The sequence below is a fragment of the Larus michahellis genome, chromosome 3 (genome assembly GCF_964199755.1).
Source record: "Larus michahellis chromosome 3, bLarMic1.1, whole genome shotgun sequence".
NCBI classification, from domain to species: domain Eukaryota; kingdom Metazoa; phylum Chordata; class Aves; order Charadriiformes; family Laridae; genus Larus; species Larus michahellis.
Window position 1 is genome coordinate 13,922,576 of NC_133898.1, and position 17,200 is coordinate 13,939,775.

Below are 17,200 nucleotides of genomic sequence, written 5' to 3' on the forward strand. Positions count from 1 at the left end.
CTTTTTTTTTTATTTCCGATACTGTGTAAACTGACTGTAAATGCCTGTCTTGAAGGTATTCTTGACAAACTCTGCGAACGTTTTCTTACTGGAACCATGCATTGAAGTCCCGGTGCTTCTGAAGGAGCAAGTTGATGCTTGCAAAGCAGTTCTGAGTATCTTTAGGCGCATGATAATGGAACTGTCAATGAATAAAAAGACATGGTAAGCTTCATATAGTCTGCATCATTTAAGAGAAAATTATCAACATTTAAACTTTATGGGAGAATTATTGGGTGGGGAATCAGGGATAGACCTTATTACATGAGTCACACTTGCCTCTGGATTGATTTGTGAGATTGCAGGTTCTGCAGAGTCTACATCATTGTGCTGTTTGGCTTCAAGGTTCCGGCTGGTGTTTCAATTCCTGACTTCGCCTTCTGAAAAATTAGTTTTTGCAGTCCGTAGCCAACTAATGTTATTTTGCAAATGGTCTGTGAAGTCTGAGGCGTGATCACATTCTCGATATGTAAAGGCTTACTGGAGAATTAAGAGGGTTTTTTGGTATGTGAAAATTAACAAGTACAATTAATAGAACGTGTGAACAAAAAGTACAATTTTGTTTTGGAACCAGGGAACAGATGTTACAGATACTGCTTAGAATAACGGAAGCTGTGATGCAGAAGCCAAAAGAAAACCAAATAAAGGATATGTTCGCTCAAAGCATGTCGGGATTACTTTTCCGAGTGAGTGTTTGGATTTGTTTTTGGTTGGTTGGTTTTTATGCTGATTTTTCATTATGATTACCCGTAGTTTGAGTTAAGTACTGTTGAACGTACTCGTAAAACATGAAAAAATTCTCCTTTGCAGTAATACAAGTAATTATTTTGTGAACTGTTCCCTAACAGAGGGAGACAGATTCCGGGTGCAACAAGCAGTTGATTTGATCTGTTCTTCTGGGCTCTGTTAGAAACCATGGTAGAACAGGCAGGCACACAGTCGCTTTGGGGGATGTCTCCAGCGAGTATCTCTAAAGTGTAAGCTTGACGTAACTGTTTTCCTAGAAGTTCAGCTGGCACGTCAAAACTGAGTCACACCGAATGAGGTGAACACAGTTATGCATTGTATTGTACTTTGCATGCTGAGCTCCAGTACCTAGGTCTGAGTGTCTCTGGCATAGCTCAAGCACTACAGTCGTTCCGTAGGTATACGAGACAGTTCTTCGTTCTATTATTATTATTATTGTACACAGCACATTATTTTGGTTTACCAGAGAACATACAGACCACCTGAAAAGTAGGTTTCAGAATTTTTCCGATTTCTGTAGTCAGTAACTTTCACAATTATTTACTCACAAATTTCTGGGAGTGTTTTTTTGATGAAAAATATCTATGCATACTACCTGCGCATCCTGAGTAATCAGTGCTGATGTGCAGGTCGGTGTTGACTTCATCAACACCTGGGTTGATGTTGGCGTGCTGAATCCCGCTTGCCAGAAATGCACGAGCTGTCACTCGTTTCTTTTCTCTCAGACCCTCATTGTGGCTTGGATCAGAGCAAACCTGAGCGTTTACATTTCTCGGGAGCTGTGGGATGATCTGCTTAGCGTTCTGTCCGCCCTCACGGACTGGGAGGAGCTCATAAACGAGTGGGCCAACATCATGGACTCCCTAACAGCGGTGCTGGCAAGAACGGTGTATGGGGTGGAAATGACAAACTTACCCTTGGATAAGCTCAGTGAACAAAAAGAAAAAAAGCAGAGAGGAAAAGGTTAGTCTCTGTGCTTTAGTGCTTTTTGTATCAAGTTAAATATTGAAGTTTAAACTTTAAAACTAATTTAATTTAATCCAGTATTAAATACTACTTAATCTAGTGTAAGAACCCGTTTAATCAAACGTGAAGTGCTTTGGATTCTCATCCTTCATTGTGGGAGGAGAGGAAATTAGGGTCAAGAGAAGACAGCTATTTAGCAGTTTTTAGTATGCGCTTAAAATCAGTCTTTTTTGCATCGTGGAAATGAAGCATGGTTTCCTGTGCTCTAGTCTGGTATAGTCATCAACATAAACGTTGTTTTCCATGTCTTTTTATTGCATTTTATTAATTACAGTATTTTAGCTACATTTGTGTGACACCTTGGAATTGATGCACGTAGTTCAAGTAGTGATTGTTTTTTGATAATAGTAAAAATTCATCTATGCTGTTTAAAAGGTTAACATTCTTCATGTCTCAGTGCTTATAAGTTCATTCATACTTGAGGAAAAATACGTGCCAAAGCATATGATGCTATAGAATTTTGTTTTCTTTATCTCGAAGGTGGCATTTTAGAGCCTCAGAAGACAGCGGTAGTGGGAAGATCTTTTTCATTAAGCTGGAAAAGTCATCCTGAAATTGTGGAGCCAATGAGATTCAGAAGTGCTACGACTTCTGGAGCCCCGGGAGTTGAGAAAGCAAGAAATATTGTTCGTCAAAGAGCAACAGGTTAGACCATAACTTAATGCTTGTGTTCCCAAACACTCAGTAACTCTCAAGTTTTAAATCCGCCTTTGTATCGTGGCTGCTTCCAAAAGTTGTGCAACTTAATAATTAATTGCCTGAACAGAGGCGTTGCGTACCTGCGTCTGGATGTCTTGACCACTACCGCCATGAATAGAGAATCAAAGTACTTTGGAAAATTCTAAATATACGCTTTTAAATACATCACATTTAATTGCAAGTTAGTCATGTGCGAGTTACGTCTTTTGTAAAGAAGTAAAGTACGTTCCTATTTTTATCAGTTCACAAGAAAGCATTTGCTAACATCAGTCAGATAATATATGTTGCTTCTGAACTTTCATACAGTTGGCTATTTACAGTGAGCACAAGGTAACCCAGATATTTAATAAGCAATTTCATCCTTTCTTATTCGCTTTATTTGCCTTTTTATTAGCATGATGGGATATGTATAGCATCTCCTTTTCCTTTTTTCTCTCACGTTTACTTCTGGGAAGAGGAAACGCGAGAGGGGAGAACAGGGGGTGAGGAACGATGGGACAATGTCTGAGACCCGAGGCATTGAACAGATACCTGATTTTTTCAAGCATTTCATCAGCCTGAATTTGGGCTCTTTATTTCATGGTGGCATGTTTCTGCGTTCCGATTCAATGGGCTATGGATTAAAACTCTCCCTAGAAAGTCTCCTGCTTTTGAATAGGGAGGTACTTTGCTGCATGGCTTCCTTCTTAATTCGTAACACATTAGTGTTTCTTACCAGGAGAATTTGAAGGTATGTTTTTGTGGCTACAGGCTTCATTACTAAGCCACAGTCTTCAGCTTAAATCACAAAACATTTTGGCGATGGAGTCAATTCACTCTTGTGTCTGTTTTATTTTTGAATCCGGGGAGTTCCTATTTGTGCTGCAGGGGAGAATTCTTTCTTCCTTCTGCTGCAGCACTTGTGCCCTAGACTTCTCACAGAGCAGTAGAGAGAATCTGGAAGTATTGACCAGCAAGGACTTCTCTTGGTTGTGTGCTTTCAAATTAAAGGAACTTCTACCTTTAGTAAGAAAAGCTTATTGGGTAGGGAGCAAGTAGCTTGTCAGGTGGGAGGATGAACTTCATGTGTAAAAAGCCCTTAGTTTCATCTTGTGTCTCATGGTCATGTAAAAAGAGAATTATTTTCATGGAATTTGTGATGATCAATTGTCTCCCAAATCAGCAGGTGCAAAAAAGTTTTACATTTGCACGTGCGATTATAACAAATAATAATTTCAAATATTAGAAAATGGATATACATTTTACAATGTAAGGCTATTCAGAAACACAAAACTCAGCTACTAAGCCTCCGGAGGGGTCATCTTTCAGAAGGAAAGGTAGCAGTCCCTAAGGTGAATGTTGGCAGTCCCTAAGCCAGGGCTGTTCATGGGAGGACTTTCTTTAGCAGAGCGGACATTTTTGGGAAAAGTGTCTCCCACTGGAGGCTTTTTAAAAATCCCTAATATTCTCCCCCCCGCCCTGTTTAAAAGCAACAAAAAAAAAACCCAACCCAAGCCCACATCCAAATAACCAGAGCACCTTCTGCCTCCAGGTGAGACTTGCTTTTGATCTGCTGCTTGTATCTGGAGTTAGAAGAGTAAGAACAGAGTATTTCTTCAGTAGCAGAAAATCTTTTGCCGGCTGCCCTGCTGGAGTATTTCTGCTTCCTCTTTCCTCCCCCCGTCTTCTAAGTGTCAGCATTGACATTGCAATGTACAAGACGAGAAAGTGGACAGTGAATAAGGTGGTTTTTCCCTTATAAATTTCCGTTAGAGACTTAACGCAATTCAGCATTACTTCATGTAAGACAATTGATGATCAATTTCTGTTTTTCCATCAAGGAGACTCTAAGCTTATGACAATTGGATATTAATCCATAAAATACCAAGTTTTTTTAATAATGTTAGTCAGCCTCCAGAGTGTTAGCCACCTTGGAAAGTGTTTTTCTGGTGGCCTTTCTTTTTCTAAGAAACAGTGAACCCATTTAAGTGTTGCTGTTTTGAAGGGAAATTCAGTAAGACAGGCATTCCCTTGTGGTGACTTAAGAACTCCAAAAACTTCCGCATAACTTGGGTCCCTTTCATCGTCCTGTTCAGAAATGTGGAAAGCGGGGCTCGGTGCCCCAAAAGCAGAGTCCACAGGATAATTCAGGGTGTAAGGATGTTCATCAAGTCTAACCTCCTGCTTAGTCTACCCTCCAAGCGGGGTCAGGTGCCCATCAGACCAGGGTTCTCAGGGCATTCTCAGCTCCAGTCTGGAGCTGGGATGCCTGGTTTTAAAAGCAAAACCAGAGGCGCCTGTATCTTTAGGCCGATTTTTGAGAAGCACATTATCCCACTTCTCAGATCAGAATGGATTGCATTCAGCAGAGATGAACGAATGTAAGAGGGAATGCTCCCCATGTTTTTGCGGGGGAGCATTGCTAGTAGAGGGGAATTTGAATAAGTTTTCCATTCTTTATTGTTGAGCTGTATATACTGCTGCAGATCCTTCAATGAAAAGGAAAAAGGGTAAGTTGGATTAGCCTGGAGATAGGAATCATACACTGAGAAAATGAAATATCCCACATTGTGGAACTGCTGTGATTCAGAAATCACTGATTATTGCGCTTTCGATGTGTGAGTTACAGCTGCACATTATTAACTTCTGGGCTTCATGTTGTAAAACTATATTTATTTTTTTTTTCTCCCGCAAGCTTTGTGTTTCATTGTGTCATGACATTCAAAACCCCAAATGTTTCATTATTTTTTTCTGACATAATTATTGCTTTATTTTTTCCTGGAAGCTAAGCGAAGCCAGTCTATCAGCAACTGTGTTCATCTTTATGAGGCTTTGCCAGCTACTAAAAGTGTACCTCTTCTGCTTCACACTGTGAGCTCTCTCTTACCTGGTATCTCTTACACTTCTTGCTCTCACAGACTGTCAGGTACTGTACTTTAAAGTCATCTTTTATATAAACGTTCTTTATATTTTTAAACTGCTGTCTGTCTACTCCCTTTCTGTCCAGATGATTGTTCTTTAGTAGCATGGAATGAATGTTTTGCGCTAGTTCTGTGTCCTATGCCTCGGATCCGTTCAAAACATGGTGTTAAGTAATATTGGTAGCCATTAAGAGACAAGCAAGTTTAATGGGAGCAGATCTTGTCCTTTTTCAAAGTTACAAAGAGTGGCAAAAAGTGGCTCCTTCTGGTGCTTTTTTGTTATTCTGCTGTCAAAATAAGTAACCTTTTCATGGAAAAGGCGGAGAGCGATACCTTTTCAAGAAACTACTGTAGAACCTAGTTGAATTCCTGAAGAGCAATACAAGAGCTAGGGCAAGCAAAACACGCAGTCAAAGAAATGAAGCTGGTTGAGCTACTTGATTTAAGAGGAATATCTCACTGAACGCGCATTACGCTCAGTTACAAATCGGTGCTTACAAATGTGGGTTTTTTTTTTCTGAAGAATTCGTCCTGTAATTATTGATTCCAGAAGCAAATCTAAAAGATTTGGCTGTGCCTCTTAGTTCTCAGATAGTGTTTGATTTCTCTCAAAATCTTTGTAGTACTGCAGGCAGTGCAGTTTTTGTTCATTTTACTACTAAAGATTACCATGAATTGCAATTAGATTTCTATTTCCTAGTAACTAATTTATTTTAAATTCTTAATAAAGAAATGCTTTTATTCATGTTTTACCCTTTCAGTTACTTGATCTATTAAAGGGTTCCAAGCAGTTGTTAAAGTTTTAATGTAGTGCAGACCAAATGTACTAAGGATTAGGAATACAAAAGCTAAAGGCAGCCATTCAGATTTAGGCATTTTAGTGGCTGTTTAGACTGCAGTGGGTGTATTTTTGCTCAAAAGTGTAGTAAACTTTTTTCCTGCTTTCGATACATTCTCATCCTGTGGAACTTGCTGTTGCCATAAATAAAGCTCAAACAAACCCTAAGCATACAGCTTTTGAACGGAATTCTGTACTGGTACCCAGACACAGATGTGAAAAGCAGATGTAATGGTCCGAGCATACAGAGCTACTTCGTTGGCGGGCATTCATCCTGTCGCCTAGCCAAGATGTATTGGTGGAAGCAGTGAGATTTCGCTATCGTGTTAGCGGACTTTCTTTTGTTTCTGTTTCCAGCTAATAAGTCTCTGAAAATATGACTTTCTGTCACCTCCCACGTTTCACTTCCTGGGAGGGATTTCTGACTCTTGAGCCCTAACCACAGTTGTTAGCTGCTGTCGCAAGAAAAGAAGAGTTTTATATGCGGTGTGTTGTGGCTCTTTGGGATTTCCTATGCTGTGAAATATCTTCAGTGTTTTTTCATTTCAGGTTATCTTCAGTCGTAACACTGAAGTTGTTCTAGATGGTGAATTTATTATTTGATGTTACTGATTTCTGTAAGGTGTTTAAAGTCGACAGTGATAGTCTGAGGTCAGTCAGTACCAGAACAGTTAGTTTTTCTACATGTGTATGATGAGAGAATAGCGTTGGCTGTGCGGATTGAACACCTTGAGCAGTCTGCTGGGGGTTTTGTTGGGGTGTGTGGGCTCCTCTTTGCTTTCCGGGGGAAGGGTTAGTGGTTAGCTTCAGTACGGCAGGTGGCATTAACCAGTGTCATGGCCATAACTGAAAGCGCCGCTACTGAACATACTTGATCCCAAGTGTTTACTGTCTTTTTCCCCCCCTTAATGCCAAGAGAAGTGCATTTCTAAAAGCATTGTGTTGCCCGCTAATCTCGAGTTCCTGTTGCTCCTTCCCCAGTATGTCCATTTACTTCCTCACTTGAATTTTCATGCCCCTCTCTCCTCTCTTTTTATTTCTCATTTACAGCAAAAAAACCAACAACCGTGTGATTCGGTTTGTCCTCACAAACTAAGCCTGAATCATGTGTAGCTCGGATCTTTTTTTTTTTACTCTGAATTGTCGCCTTTTTTATTCTGCCCTCCTCCTCTTTATGGAGGAAAAGTCAGTAAGCACGGTCATCTTTTCTGCACTCTGTAGGTTTGCTGCCTCTCCTCTAGTCTTTCTGTTTCCAGAACGAGCAGGCTCTGGTTTGAGTCTCTAGCACCGAAAAACAGAGCTGTGTTCATGTGACATCCTCCCACCCTTCCTTGTGCGCTCCAAACCCCCAGAGGAATTTCTGTCCTTTTTCTTTTGGACTAGATGACCTTTAAAGGTCCCTTCCAACCCAACACGTGCTATGATTCTATGATTCCACACTTTTTACCACTTACACTGCTCGTACCTCTCTCTCTAAGCTTTACAATTGCTCCAAGAATATTTTATAAAACTTAAATTATAACTTCTACAACTAGGAGTTACATTCTAGCTTTGTAACTTGGGAATTTTAGATGTTTGAATGGGTCACTTTTTCGTATAGGTTTCTTAGGTAAGGATTTCACATGTGTATATAATTCTGAGATCTTGCAAATATTTTGTGTTTTAATTAAATCGGCAGAAGTTGAAGAATCTCAACAGCTGGAAAATTCAACAGGAACAGAAGCTACGGGCCTATTTGTAGACCAAGAGCAGCAGCTAACTCGAAGTAGCAGCACTTCAGATATTACAGATCAGTTTCCATCTGATGTTTTTCAAGGTAATTTTGATAAAATATAGCGATACTGTACTTCTGAAGAATAAGGGTTGAGACTTGTTCAGCCTCATAAACGCTACTTTGGTTTCCAGCTCTGTTCTAAATTGGTTTTTATCTCATTTTCTCAGTAAATATGTTGTTGATATCTTGTGGAAAGATCTGTTTTTAAGAAGTTACAGGCCACTTCTGCAGGACATGACCTTTTATAAAGCAGGGCAGTTAAAAATAAAACCTTTGAATGCGTGCATTTTGTATGCACAACTTAAACTTTTTTAAATCTGGTGTGCATTTAAATTTTGTGTATTATAGCTAAGCGTTCTATTTCTGTTCCTATCGTGTCAATACATTTTGCTCATGCCAGATTTTTCAAAACATCACGTATTCCATTTTAGTATGTTGTATTACTTCACTTAGCTATAAAGATAAGAAGTATACATGTAAACGTAACTGAAATTTTCATATAATTTGTACTTTGGTCCCAGAAATGTCTATATTTCTTGTTTACTTTCTAAAATTTCTAGGTAAAAAGGCTGGGAGTTCGCATAATTTATCGTCTTCAGACTCCAAATCAGTTCAGGAAAATAAGGGATGTACAAAGAAGGAACACGAAGCTGAGCAAGTAAGGCGAAATAGAAAGTGATTATTTATAAGATCCTAATAGTGTTTTATTTCTAAGAAGCCGCCTTTTAGTATTTGGGAACTGTAGGAACTCAAAGTGTGAAAAATCGTTAATCGTATTTCTAGTATGGAATGTGGAATTGAGCTGTAGCTGTTCATTACGCTGTTTAGTGTGATCATTTTCTGTCTCCTGATCTTGTCAGTTGCTCATGCGGTTCTACGTAAAATTGGTTTTACGCTAGTCTGATACAAGACTTTTATGCTTTTTTTTATATTAAATATAAACAAGAAGTTAATAACTTTTTAAAGATAAGTAATTCATGGCTATTAGAGCTACAGTACACTGGAGTAAATGTTTGATGGTTGAAAGCGCTGGGGAAAATGCCTGCCTTCAGCACAGTTTGTATCCCCGGCTATGTGTTGCAGATGTTTGTGTAAGTTAGCATTAGGACAGGCAAGCTTTGTAAATTTTTAATGCAACTTTTGAATCAACGGTATTAAAATAAAAAGGGCTGAGGCTGATCAGCTTTGTGGAAGTATAATGCAACACAGCATGGAGGACTTGAAGCTGAATCTCATCTCTGGACCTTGGCTCTCCTCTATGTCTAGGCTTAAAGTACCATTAACATTTAGCTCTGGAAAGGAGAGATGAGACATTTTCTGCAGAGTGCTTTCAGTAATCCCGTCAGGAATAACAAAGTGTCTCAAAAAGGAAGGAAAGTCTAGTGTGCTTTGCGCGGCAGAGGAGAGGGAGAGAAGTAAGTTCAGTAGTTGGGGGAATTAAAAATTAACCTGGCTTCCCATTCTATTTTAATGCCATGTGTTATAAGATATTCACAAGCACACGCTGCTGGGCTGTTACCAGTATTGCACTTTCACCCTTTTTGTGAGTGGAACCTGGGGTTTGACCGTATATTCACTGCATAACTTGTGAATGTACCGTGTGAACCAGTTTGACTTCGTATCACAACCCACTGAAACATCATCGCTGATCACTGAGAGCCAGATTTGCTAGGGAAGAAAGAAAGACCACTCTGCCATCTATCAGGCAGCACAACCAAACATGTATTTCTTGGGAATAATTGTCAATTCTCTCCAGATTTAAAAAAAAAAAAAAAAAGAAAAAGAAAAAAGCTCCGCTGTTAGATAAAATAATAATAATTTCTACAAGGCAATTGTCTCTTTGGCAATAATTTGCTTTCTCAGATATATGCAGAAAGAACGAATGGATTAAGTGGTTCAGAATGGATTAAATGGCCAGTGGATCGGAAATGCCTTCAAGAAATTTATTTAAAAATAGCAAATATCAACATGGAATTTCAGAAATGTTAACTGGATTGAGGAATTTTAGAGTAGCGATTCCTTCAGCAGTTAGATCTAGTATGCTCCTGGGGTAAGGCCTTGGGGCTCTTTGTTCCATATTGGCAATGGAAAACACGATACTCTCTTTCTGGCAGTAATTAAGTGTTGCTGTTATAGATGACATGAAGTTGCAAGAAATGTGAATTTTGAAGGTGAGCTGGCAGATATAAATAAAAACACTTAGGGACAGGGCAGGATCATCTAGAAACGGAAAATTGTCTGAAGGGTTTTCAGCAAGTAGGCTATAAATCCATTTGGCGAAGAAGGTGGTAGTAAACAAAAGGTCAGGTGTCCTCGCGTGGGTTGTTTTGCAACGGAGTAATGCTCCAACCTAAGAGATGACCACTAATTTTTTTCCCCGAAAGATTTATCGATACTTTTGAAAGCATTGAATGATTTCAGATCTGTGTAAAAACGTAAGTAAAAAGTCCCGCTTGTTGGTATGAAAACTGAGTTTAAGAAAGGGAGGATAACGACTGGGGTTGAAAGCATGAGGGTTTCCTTAAGATATTTAAAGATATTTGGACATTTTAAATATTCATGGAAATATCTTGTGACTGACTTGTAATTAATTTCTTATAACAGCGTGTGTATCTCAAATTTGCTAACATACGATGCAGTTCCCAAACAGTAATAAGCTGCGATTTTTATTTTTTTTTTCTCTGAAGGTACTGGTACGAAGAAGCAGTAGTACAGCTGAATTAGATCTGAAAGCAGATTTGCAGCAATCACATGGAAATTATAGAGAGAGAGAAAAAAGTGAGTCCCAAGAAACACAGTATTTTTCTTAAGTGTAGCAATTGAACTCGGTGTCGTAATTTGGTCTTGTTACAGATATATTAGATGCTTTTCTCATCATTCTTTGCTAATGTAGCCTTTAAAGAACAGGCTCTGTGACCTTTATTAATCCCCTTCTCGCTTTAGGTGAAAGCGTTAGCAGTGACACATCGATTGGCTATAATAATGAAGTAGAGATCGCACTCATCCCCTGGCAACCTTCTGAAGAAGACCATGAAGTTAATGCATCGGCAGATGTTTGTGTAGATCCTGATGCACCTCGCTGGCTTCAGCTTAGTCCTTCAGATACTGCAAATTTAACAGGTACCATAGTCCAGAAAATGTATTTACTATTTAAGGAGTTTATACAGGTCAGTTTGCTTGTAAAAAGTAGGTTTTGTTTGGCATATATCACCAAGTTTCATAATGTTCATTCAAAAAGTGAGTTTAAGGGATTTGGATAATCGGACTGAAGCTGGCACTGTTGCCAATGGCTTGTGATCCAGAGAATAATCACGCTGTTGAAAATAATTGGGTTGCTTACTGTGTCAAATTACCACTGACCAGCTGAGGTGAGGTAGCTGATCACTTGTGCTCTCTTAGCCTGCCCCAGTGTTCAAGTCAAATAATTAATTTATATTTTGAGTTAATAGGGTTTATTTCATAGCAGAATGGTCTAAAGAAATTCCTTACTATAGGAAATAAGTGGTTAATTCACAATAACTTCTCTCATCTTGATCCTGTTACGTTCCTTATTTATAGTTCAAAGTACACAATGTCCTACACTCCAGTAGGATGTGCTAAGTGGCATTCTCAGAAGAGTTAATTTGGAAGTAAAAGTCCTTTACCTTTTCATTTTACTTATAGTATCTTTAACATGTACAATGCTCATGATTATTTATTGAAATATTTTGATTCTTTGCAATTTGTGAACGTACTTTCCCATCTAATAACGTGAGTTTAGAGATGTTACTTCAATAACTTAATGCGGTAACATATGAAACTATCTCACAGGGTGGTTTTGCTAGCAGATACCTAGTTTCAAGGATATTTTTTTCATACTCACTTTTTCTTTGAAATATCTATAATTTAATGAACGAGTACACCTCCTTCAACCGTTCAGACTGCCATTGTACAAAAGGTACATACAGGAAATGGTAAGGATTGGTACCTATGATAAATTCTTTGCTTTCTTTATGTCTGTGATGCAAGGCATTGCTCCTTTGGGTGTACAAAGAGAGCGAATTACATAAAATAACCAGATAGGTAGCATAGACTAAAACCAAAAAATGGGGGAACAAATGTATAATTGCCCAACAGAGCCAGTGTGCCCTTACTGCATTTCTGGTTCTCACCCAAGTCGCAAAACTTGGTTTTGTTGTGCAAGCCTCTATGGTGTAAGGCAAAAAAATACTGTGATGCCACCACTGAACAGCATAGGTGCGATTTCTCTGACGACAGATCTGCTGAAGATCATTCTAACGTGCCTAATAAATAACATCTGTCTTAACACTTCGGGAATTCTTAATGGTACAACAAACAAAACCAAAAAAAAAAAAGGCAAAAAGAAAAAAAAATATCCCCAAAGCTTTTTTTTTTTTTTTTTAAAAATCAAGCAAACATGAAACCATCTAAAATGGCCTTTATTTTGCTTACTTTCTTTGGGTTCTGGGAGGACACAAGTGACTTGCCTCTGCCTGTGTAGGGGTTTCCTGCAGCGTTCCTCGGAACGCTGGCTGCGGAGCAGTGCAGGGTGCCGCGCTGGACCGTAGGTCTGGTTCTGCCTGCAGACATGCCGCTACACAGCTTTTCCTGGCCTGATAGAAGATAACGGACCAGCTCTTGTCATTAATATTTGCACTTCGATATGGAAATTTTCTTTTACTTGTTTAAGCATATGAATTCCATTATCCCGAGAGTCTTCACAAACCCCTGCTTTCCTTCTCAGTTTGCATACTGCTGCCTCAGGAACTGCTTCTGTCTGAAATGATAACGCCTGAGCCTATTCTTTATCGCTAGTAGTGCATACTCTGTAGTTTCTTTGTTCAGTTCCATTTCCAGGTCATTTTATACCGTGAGATCTCAAAAAAGAAAGGACTCTTAGCAATAGAAATATTACCTGTAAAAAACAGTTATTGATTGAATAAGTCTCTGAGTACGTGAATGTTCCATTGAACTGCATTTGCCTCCCTGCTAAAAAAAAAAAAAAAGCAAGCCTTGAGTGGGGGCAGTCTCTCTGATATAAAACTGATCTATAGCTGTGTCATCTCTATGTGGAAACCCTTTACCCTACGTTTTCTGCCATTTGTTTTTCTTTGAATCGTGTGCTAGCTTGAGCAATGAAAAAGAGAGAGATGATTTGGTGGGAGAGAATAGTTTTGAGATGGAAGACGGTCGGAAGGAGTAACGTTCCTATTTTACTGACCAAATTTATACCGTACGCTACGTTTCTAATTCATGGAAATGGAACTTTTTGAATTTTACAGACAGTAGCGAATTCCTTGCTGATGACTGCAGTATAATTGCTGGTGGAAGCCTTATTGGTTGGCACCCTGATTCTGCTGCTGTGTTATGGAGGAGGATCTTGGGAATTCTTGGAGATGTGAACAACATAAAGTCACCTAAAATCCATGCAAAAGTTTTTGGGTATCTTTACGAGTTGTGGTATAAACTTGCAAAGGTACTGTGTATGATGCTGACATCTAATGAGAATGATTTTTCTTTTGTTGTAAAAATTATTATTAAATTTGATTTAGTATTAGCATCTGGAATATAAGCATGAGATTTGGAGGATTCTGTCACAAAGATAACCTTGTTCCATTTCTACTAGAGAGTGTTCCTGTTCAATGACAAGAGAATTTAGATTAGTTAATTTAAATGGGGGGAGGAAACAGTAGCAAAGGTATAGCAGAGGCGTAGAATAGAATAGTGCAAACGTTGGTATTTGGTGTAAAAGCCCATGGTATGATCTAAAATGGTAATATTTGCCTAGGCTGGGGGGGAGCGCTGTAGAACAAGCTTTCCTGGTAGTTTTGGCTTAAGTAGGAACTCCATATAGTGCAGGATGTAGTGCATTTCGAGTAAATCAAATAAAATGAAAAAGAAATAACGTGAAATAAAGAGCATTAATAAAGTAAGCTATCAGTTTTATTAACTCACTTCTTTTAAAAACGTCAGATACGGGACAACCTTGCTATAAGTGTGGACAATCAGTCTACTCCGTCTCCTCCTGTCTTAATTCCTCCTCTCAGAATATTTGCATCGTGGTTGTTCAAGGTAAGCTATTTGTAAAATTTTCACACATTAGTATTTTCTTCTCTATCAGCACTGAACTTGTGTATGTGTAGTTTATTTTTAATTTTTACGATCACTGCTGGCGAAGAAGATTAATATCTTCCAAAGGCTATTTGGACCCAAATCTGTTTTAATAGATACACGAAACAGGTTTGCTTTCTGTAAAATCTGCTGAAGATGCCGTTTTGTGTTAGCTGGCTACTAGGAAAAAAAAAAAAAAAAAGTAATAATACAAGGTTTTTTTCTCTTTCCAGGCAACCACCCTGCCAAATGAATATAAGGAAGGCAAACTTCAGGCGTACAGGCTGATCTGCGCTATGATGACTAGGCGTCAAGACGTTCTGCCAAATTCTGATTTCCTGGTTCATTTTTATTTTGTGATGCACCTTGGCTTAACAAGCGAAGACCAGGTACAAGCTTTACTTGATACAAAAATAAATGCGTTACTGTATGCTGATGGGAATACCTGTATTTTTGCATTTGAAGACCTGAAGCAGTGTTTCGCAACAATTGTTCCGTGAAATTATTCTGTGTAGCCTAGTCTGCCCCTCTCTTTAGATTATGCAGTCCTAACTTTCTCATTGCCCTCCCAGTTAGAAATTTTTAAACTACTACTACTTACTTGTGACTTACTGTCACAGCTGCATCACAGACACTTCTCGCTGTTTCTTTCTTGTTTTCCTGACGTTTCTGAGGGATGGCCTGCGATGAGTTTCTGCCCATCCGTGTTGCACGGTTAGTAGCTGCGTCGAGCTGGTCACGTGAAAAACGTTTGAACGCTCAGTTGATATTAAGTCTTGAGCTGGACTGTGTGTTTGACCAGTGTGTTTAAACTTTGGTTCTGCCAAAGCAGAAGCCTCGTGTGCCCCGCACCCCTACTGTGTTCCGTACCAACTGTGATGCTGTGAAGTTGGTGCTTCCAGAGCCGCCGCTGGAGTTGGTCTGTTCTCCACGTTACTCCCAGCTCATGTTACAGATGTTTTTACCTTCTATCGTGAGGTAAAATGCTAGACGCGATCTTAGGCAAAGGAGGGGATGCGAAGAGCTTTATGTCGGTTTATAAGCAGCGGCTGCTCTCAACATGCGCTTTGGAATGCCGTGCGCCATTGACTGCAAGGACATTCTCTAAAATTAGAATTAATGTTGTCCTCTCCAGACTCTTCCCCTTCAAGATTAGTCCTTCAGGGGATGTTTAAAACTGTCATACCAGCTCTTTGTAACTGGTGCAAAGTGGACTGAAGGGAGAACTGAGACAGAAGGTTATCTTACTGTAACCAAGAGGTGCTACCAAAACATTCTCTTCCTGTGAATAAATATTGTTCCTACATTCCTGTGTCCTGGGTTGGCCTAATTTATTGAAGTATTCAGTAGGAGATGAATAAAAGACTTAATCTGTCCAGATGTAAGAGGATTGTTGGGCCTCAGAAACAGCTAAACACCCATAAAAACTGTAAGAAATATTCTTTATTTTCCCTAAAGGGTATCTAAAAACATTTCCATGTTTTTATAGCTACAGGAGTGGGTTTTCTTCCTTAAAAGAAACAGTCTGATGAAAGCAGTGGCTAGAGCTGTGCTGTGGATTCCAGCAGAGGGCACACAGACCCCTTCGTAAATCCTGTCGTGGTCACTTCTGCTTCTTCTGAGAGTTGTGTCTGGTGCCCTTAGTAAGTCAACAGGAAGAGTCTTGCACAGGTTTGGTCCTATCTGAGATGAAAGAGAGAAATAATTAATTGTTACCAGGCTCTCGCCCTCTGAATCTCAGTTCTCCTCCTGAAAAGTTGGAGCGTTTGGAAAATCTTCCTTTTAAGTAGGTAATGGGGGCCAGGGGGGAGAAGGAATAGAAAGGAAAGGGTTTTCTTCTGGAAAAACCCAAGAGTTCCGGCTGCTGCTGAAACCTAGAAAAAAAAACCCACAAGCGTCTGCCATTTGTAAAGCACAAATGGGGAAAAATAAAAGTGGAACTCCTCTTTTTGCCACTCTCAATATGTTACTCTCGTCACTCTTTCATTTCATTAATCTATGCAGATTTCAGACAGTTTAACACTACTTGGTGTACGCAGTAAATTCATTCCCCTACAAAAAAAAAGACTGTGTGGTAACACCCGCGATGATGAGACCCCTGAATTTTAAAAACCACACAGCATCAAATCCGCTCACATAAAACACACAATTCAAGAAGCTTTAAAGCCCGATGTAGACCAGATTTTTAAAAAGATCGTCACTTTTATATTTGGATAAACAAAGACAAATCTTTATAGCAGCCACTGCCGACACAGGGCCTTAGGGGCAGAAAATATCAGTAATTTTAAGACACTTAAGCTGTTTTCATCTACACATTTCCATGAAACGGCCAGGTTTGTCATGCCAGAGGTGTTCAGCTGTTGGCAGTTCCTTTTTTTGAAGCTAAGGGGTGCTCCATTTTTCGAAATCTGACTGCTGCCTGGAGAACAGTTTTCTCTATAGAAACTGGGAGATTTTTAAAACGTGGAATTGGTTGTTGTTGAGCTGGTTTTTACCCTGTTTATTGCGTTTTGGTGTTGTTAACGGTTCCACAGATTTCTAAGCTTCTTGCGGCTGTGGACCTTGGATTTCAGTGCTTGGGCAGAGTTACAATCCAGGAGTTAAAGAAGATGAAGATGATGAAGAGATGAAGACTATGTAGTGATGTCAGACTCCACATTGCGCATCATTCCAGGATTTCCCAGATAACTTGTGCACTGATGCCGCTCTTTTGTTCTTCCTTGCCTCGCTCGGTTTTGCTTTTTTTGCCTCTTGGTGGCACACTCGACCACAAGTTTTTTTCTTACGTTACTGTCCTTCCAGTTTTGCTTTCCTTAACTAGGAGACTGGTTGAGGTGTCAACTCATGGTGCTTTGGAGCTTGGATTCTCATGCGACGCGTTGGTACGAAGCACGGTCCTTACACCTATTTCTGTATTCCCAGTATGATTAGCGCCAAGGTGCTTGACGGGTGTTGAGACTAGTGGGACAATGGGGATGCTGAGGGTAACTACAAATGCAGGAACGCGCTGTATGAGGCAGAAGTACCTCCTCTGGCGCGTGCAAAGGGTAGCAAAGCGTAAAGTGT

The 17,200-nt window shown here is 39.5% G+C and overlaps 1 protein-coding gene across 6 annotated transcripts in view; it reads left to right on the forward strand.

Moving 5' to 3' along the window:
• Positions 1-17,200, forward strand: part of RALGAPA2 (Ral GTPase activating protein catalytic subunit alpha 2) — a 136,352-nt gene that overhangs the window by 35,539 nt on the left and 83,613 nt on the right. For 5 of the 6 annotated variants that reach the window (XR_012585940.1, XM_074578688.1, XM_074578687.1 and 2 more), the window contains 12 exons: positions 56-204; positions 614-725; positions 1,512-1,749; positions 2,293-2,457; positions 5,276-5,416; positions 7,928-8,065; positions 8,584-8,681; positions 10,711-10,801; positions 10,967-11,143; positions 13,306-13,499; positions 13,997-14,095; positions 14,368-14,523. Coding sequence is in view for 5 of the 6 variants with exons in the window: in XM_074578688.1 (XP_074434789.1) it covers positions 56-204; positions 614-725; positions 1,512-1,749; positions 2,293-2,457; positions 5,276-5,416; positions 7,928-8,065; positions 8,584-8,681; positions 10,711-10,801; positions 10,967-11,143; positions 13,306-13,499; positions 13,997-14,095; positions 14,368-14,523 (1,758 nt within the window). In the remaining variant the exon portion in view is untranslated. The remainder of the gene's footprint in view (positions 1-55; positions 205-613; positions 726-1,511; positions 1,750-2,292; positions 2,458-5,275; positions 5,417-7,927; positions 8,066-8,583; positions 8,682-10,710; positions 10,802-10,966; positions 11,144-13,305; positions 13,500-13,996; positions 14,096-14,367; positions 14,524-17,200) is intronic. The other variant, XM_074578690.1, reaches the window with a different exon arrangement.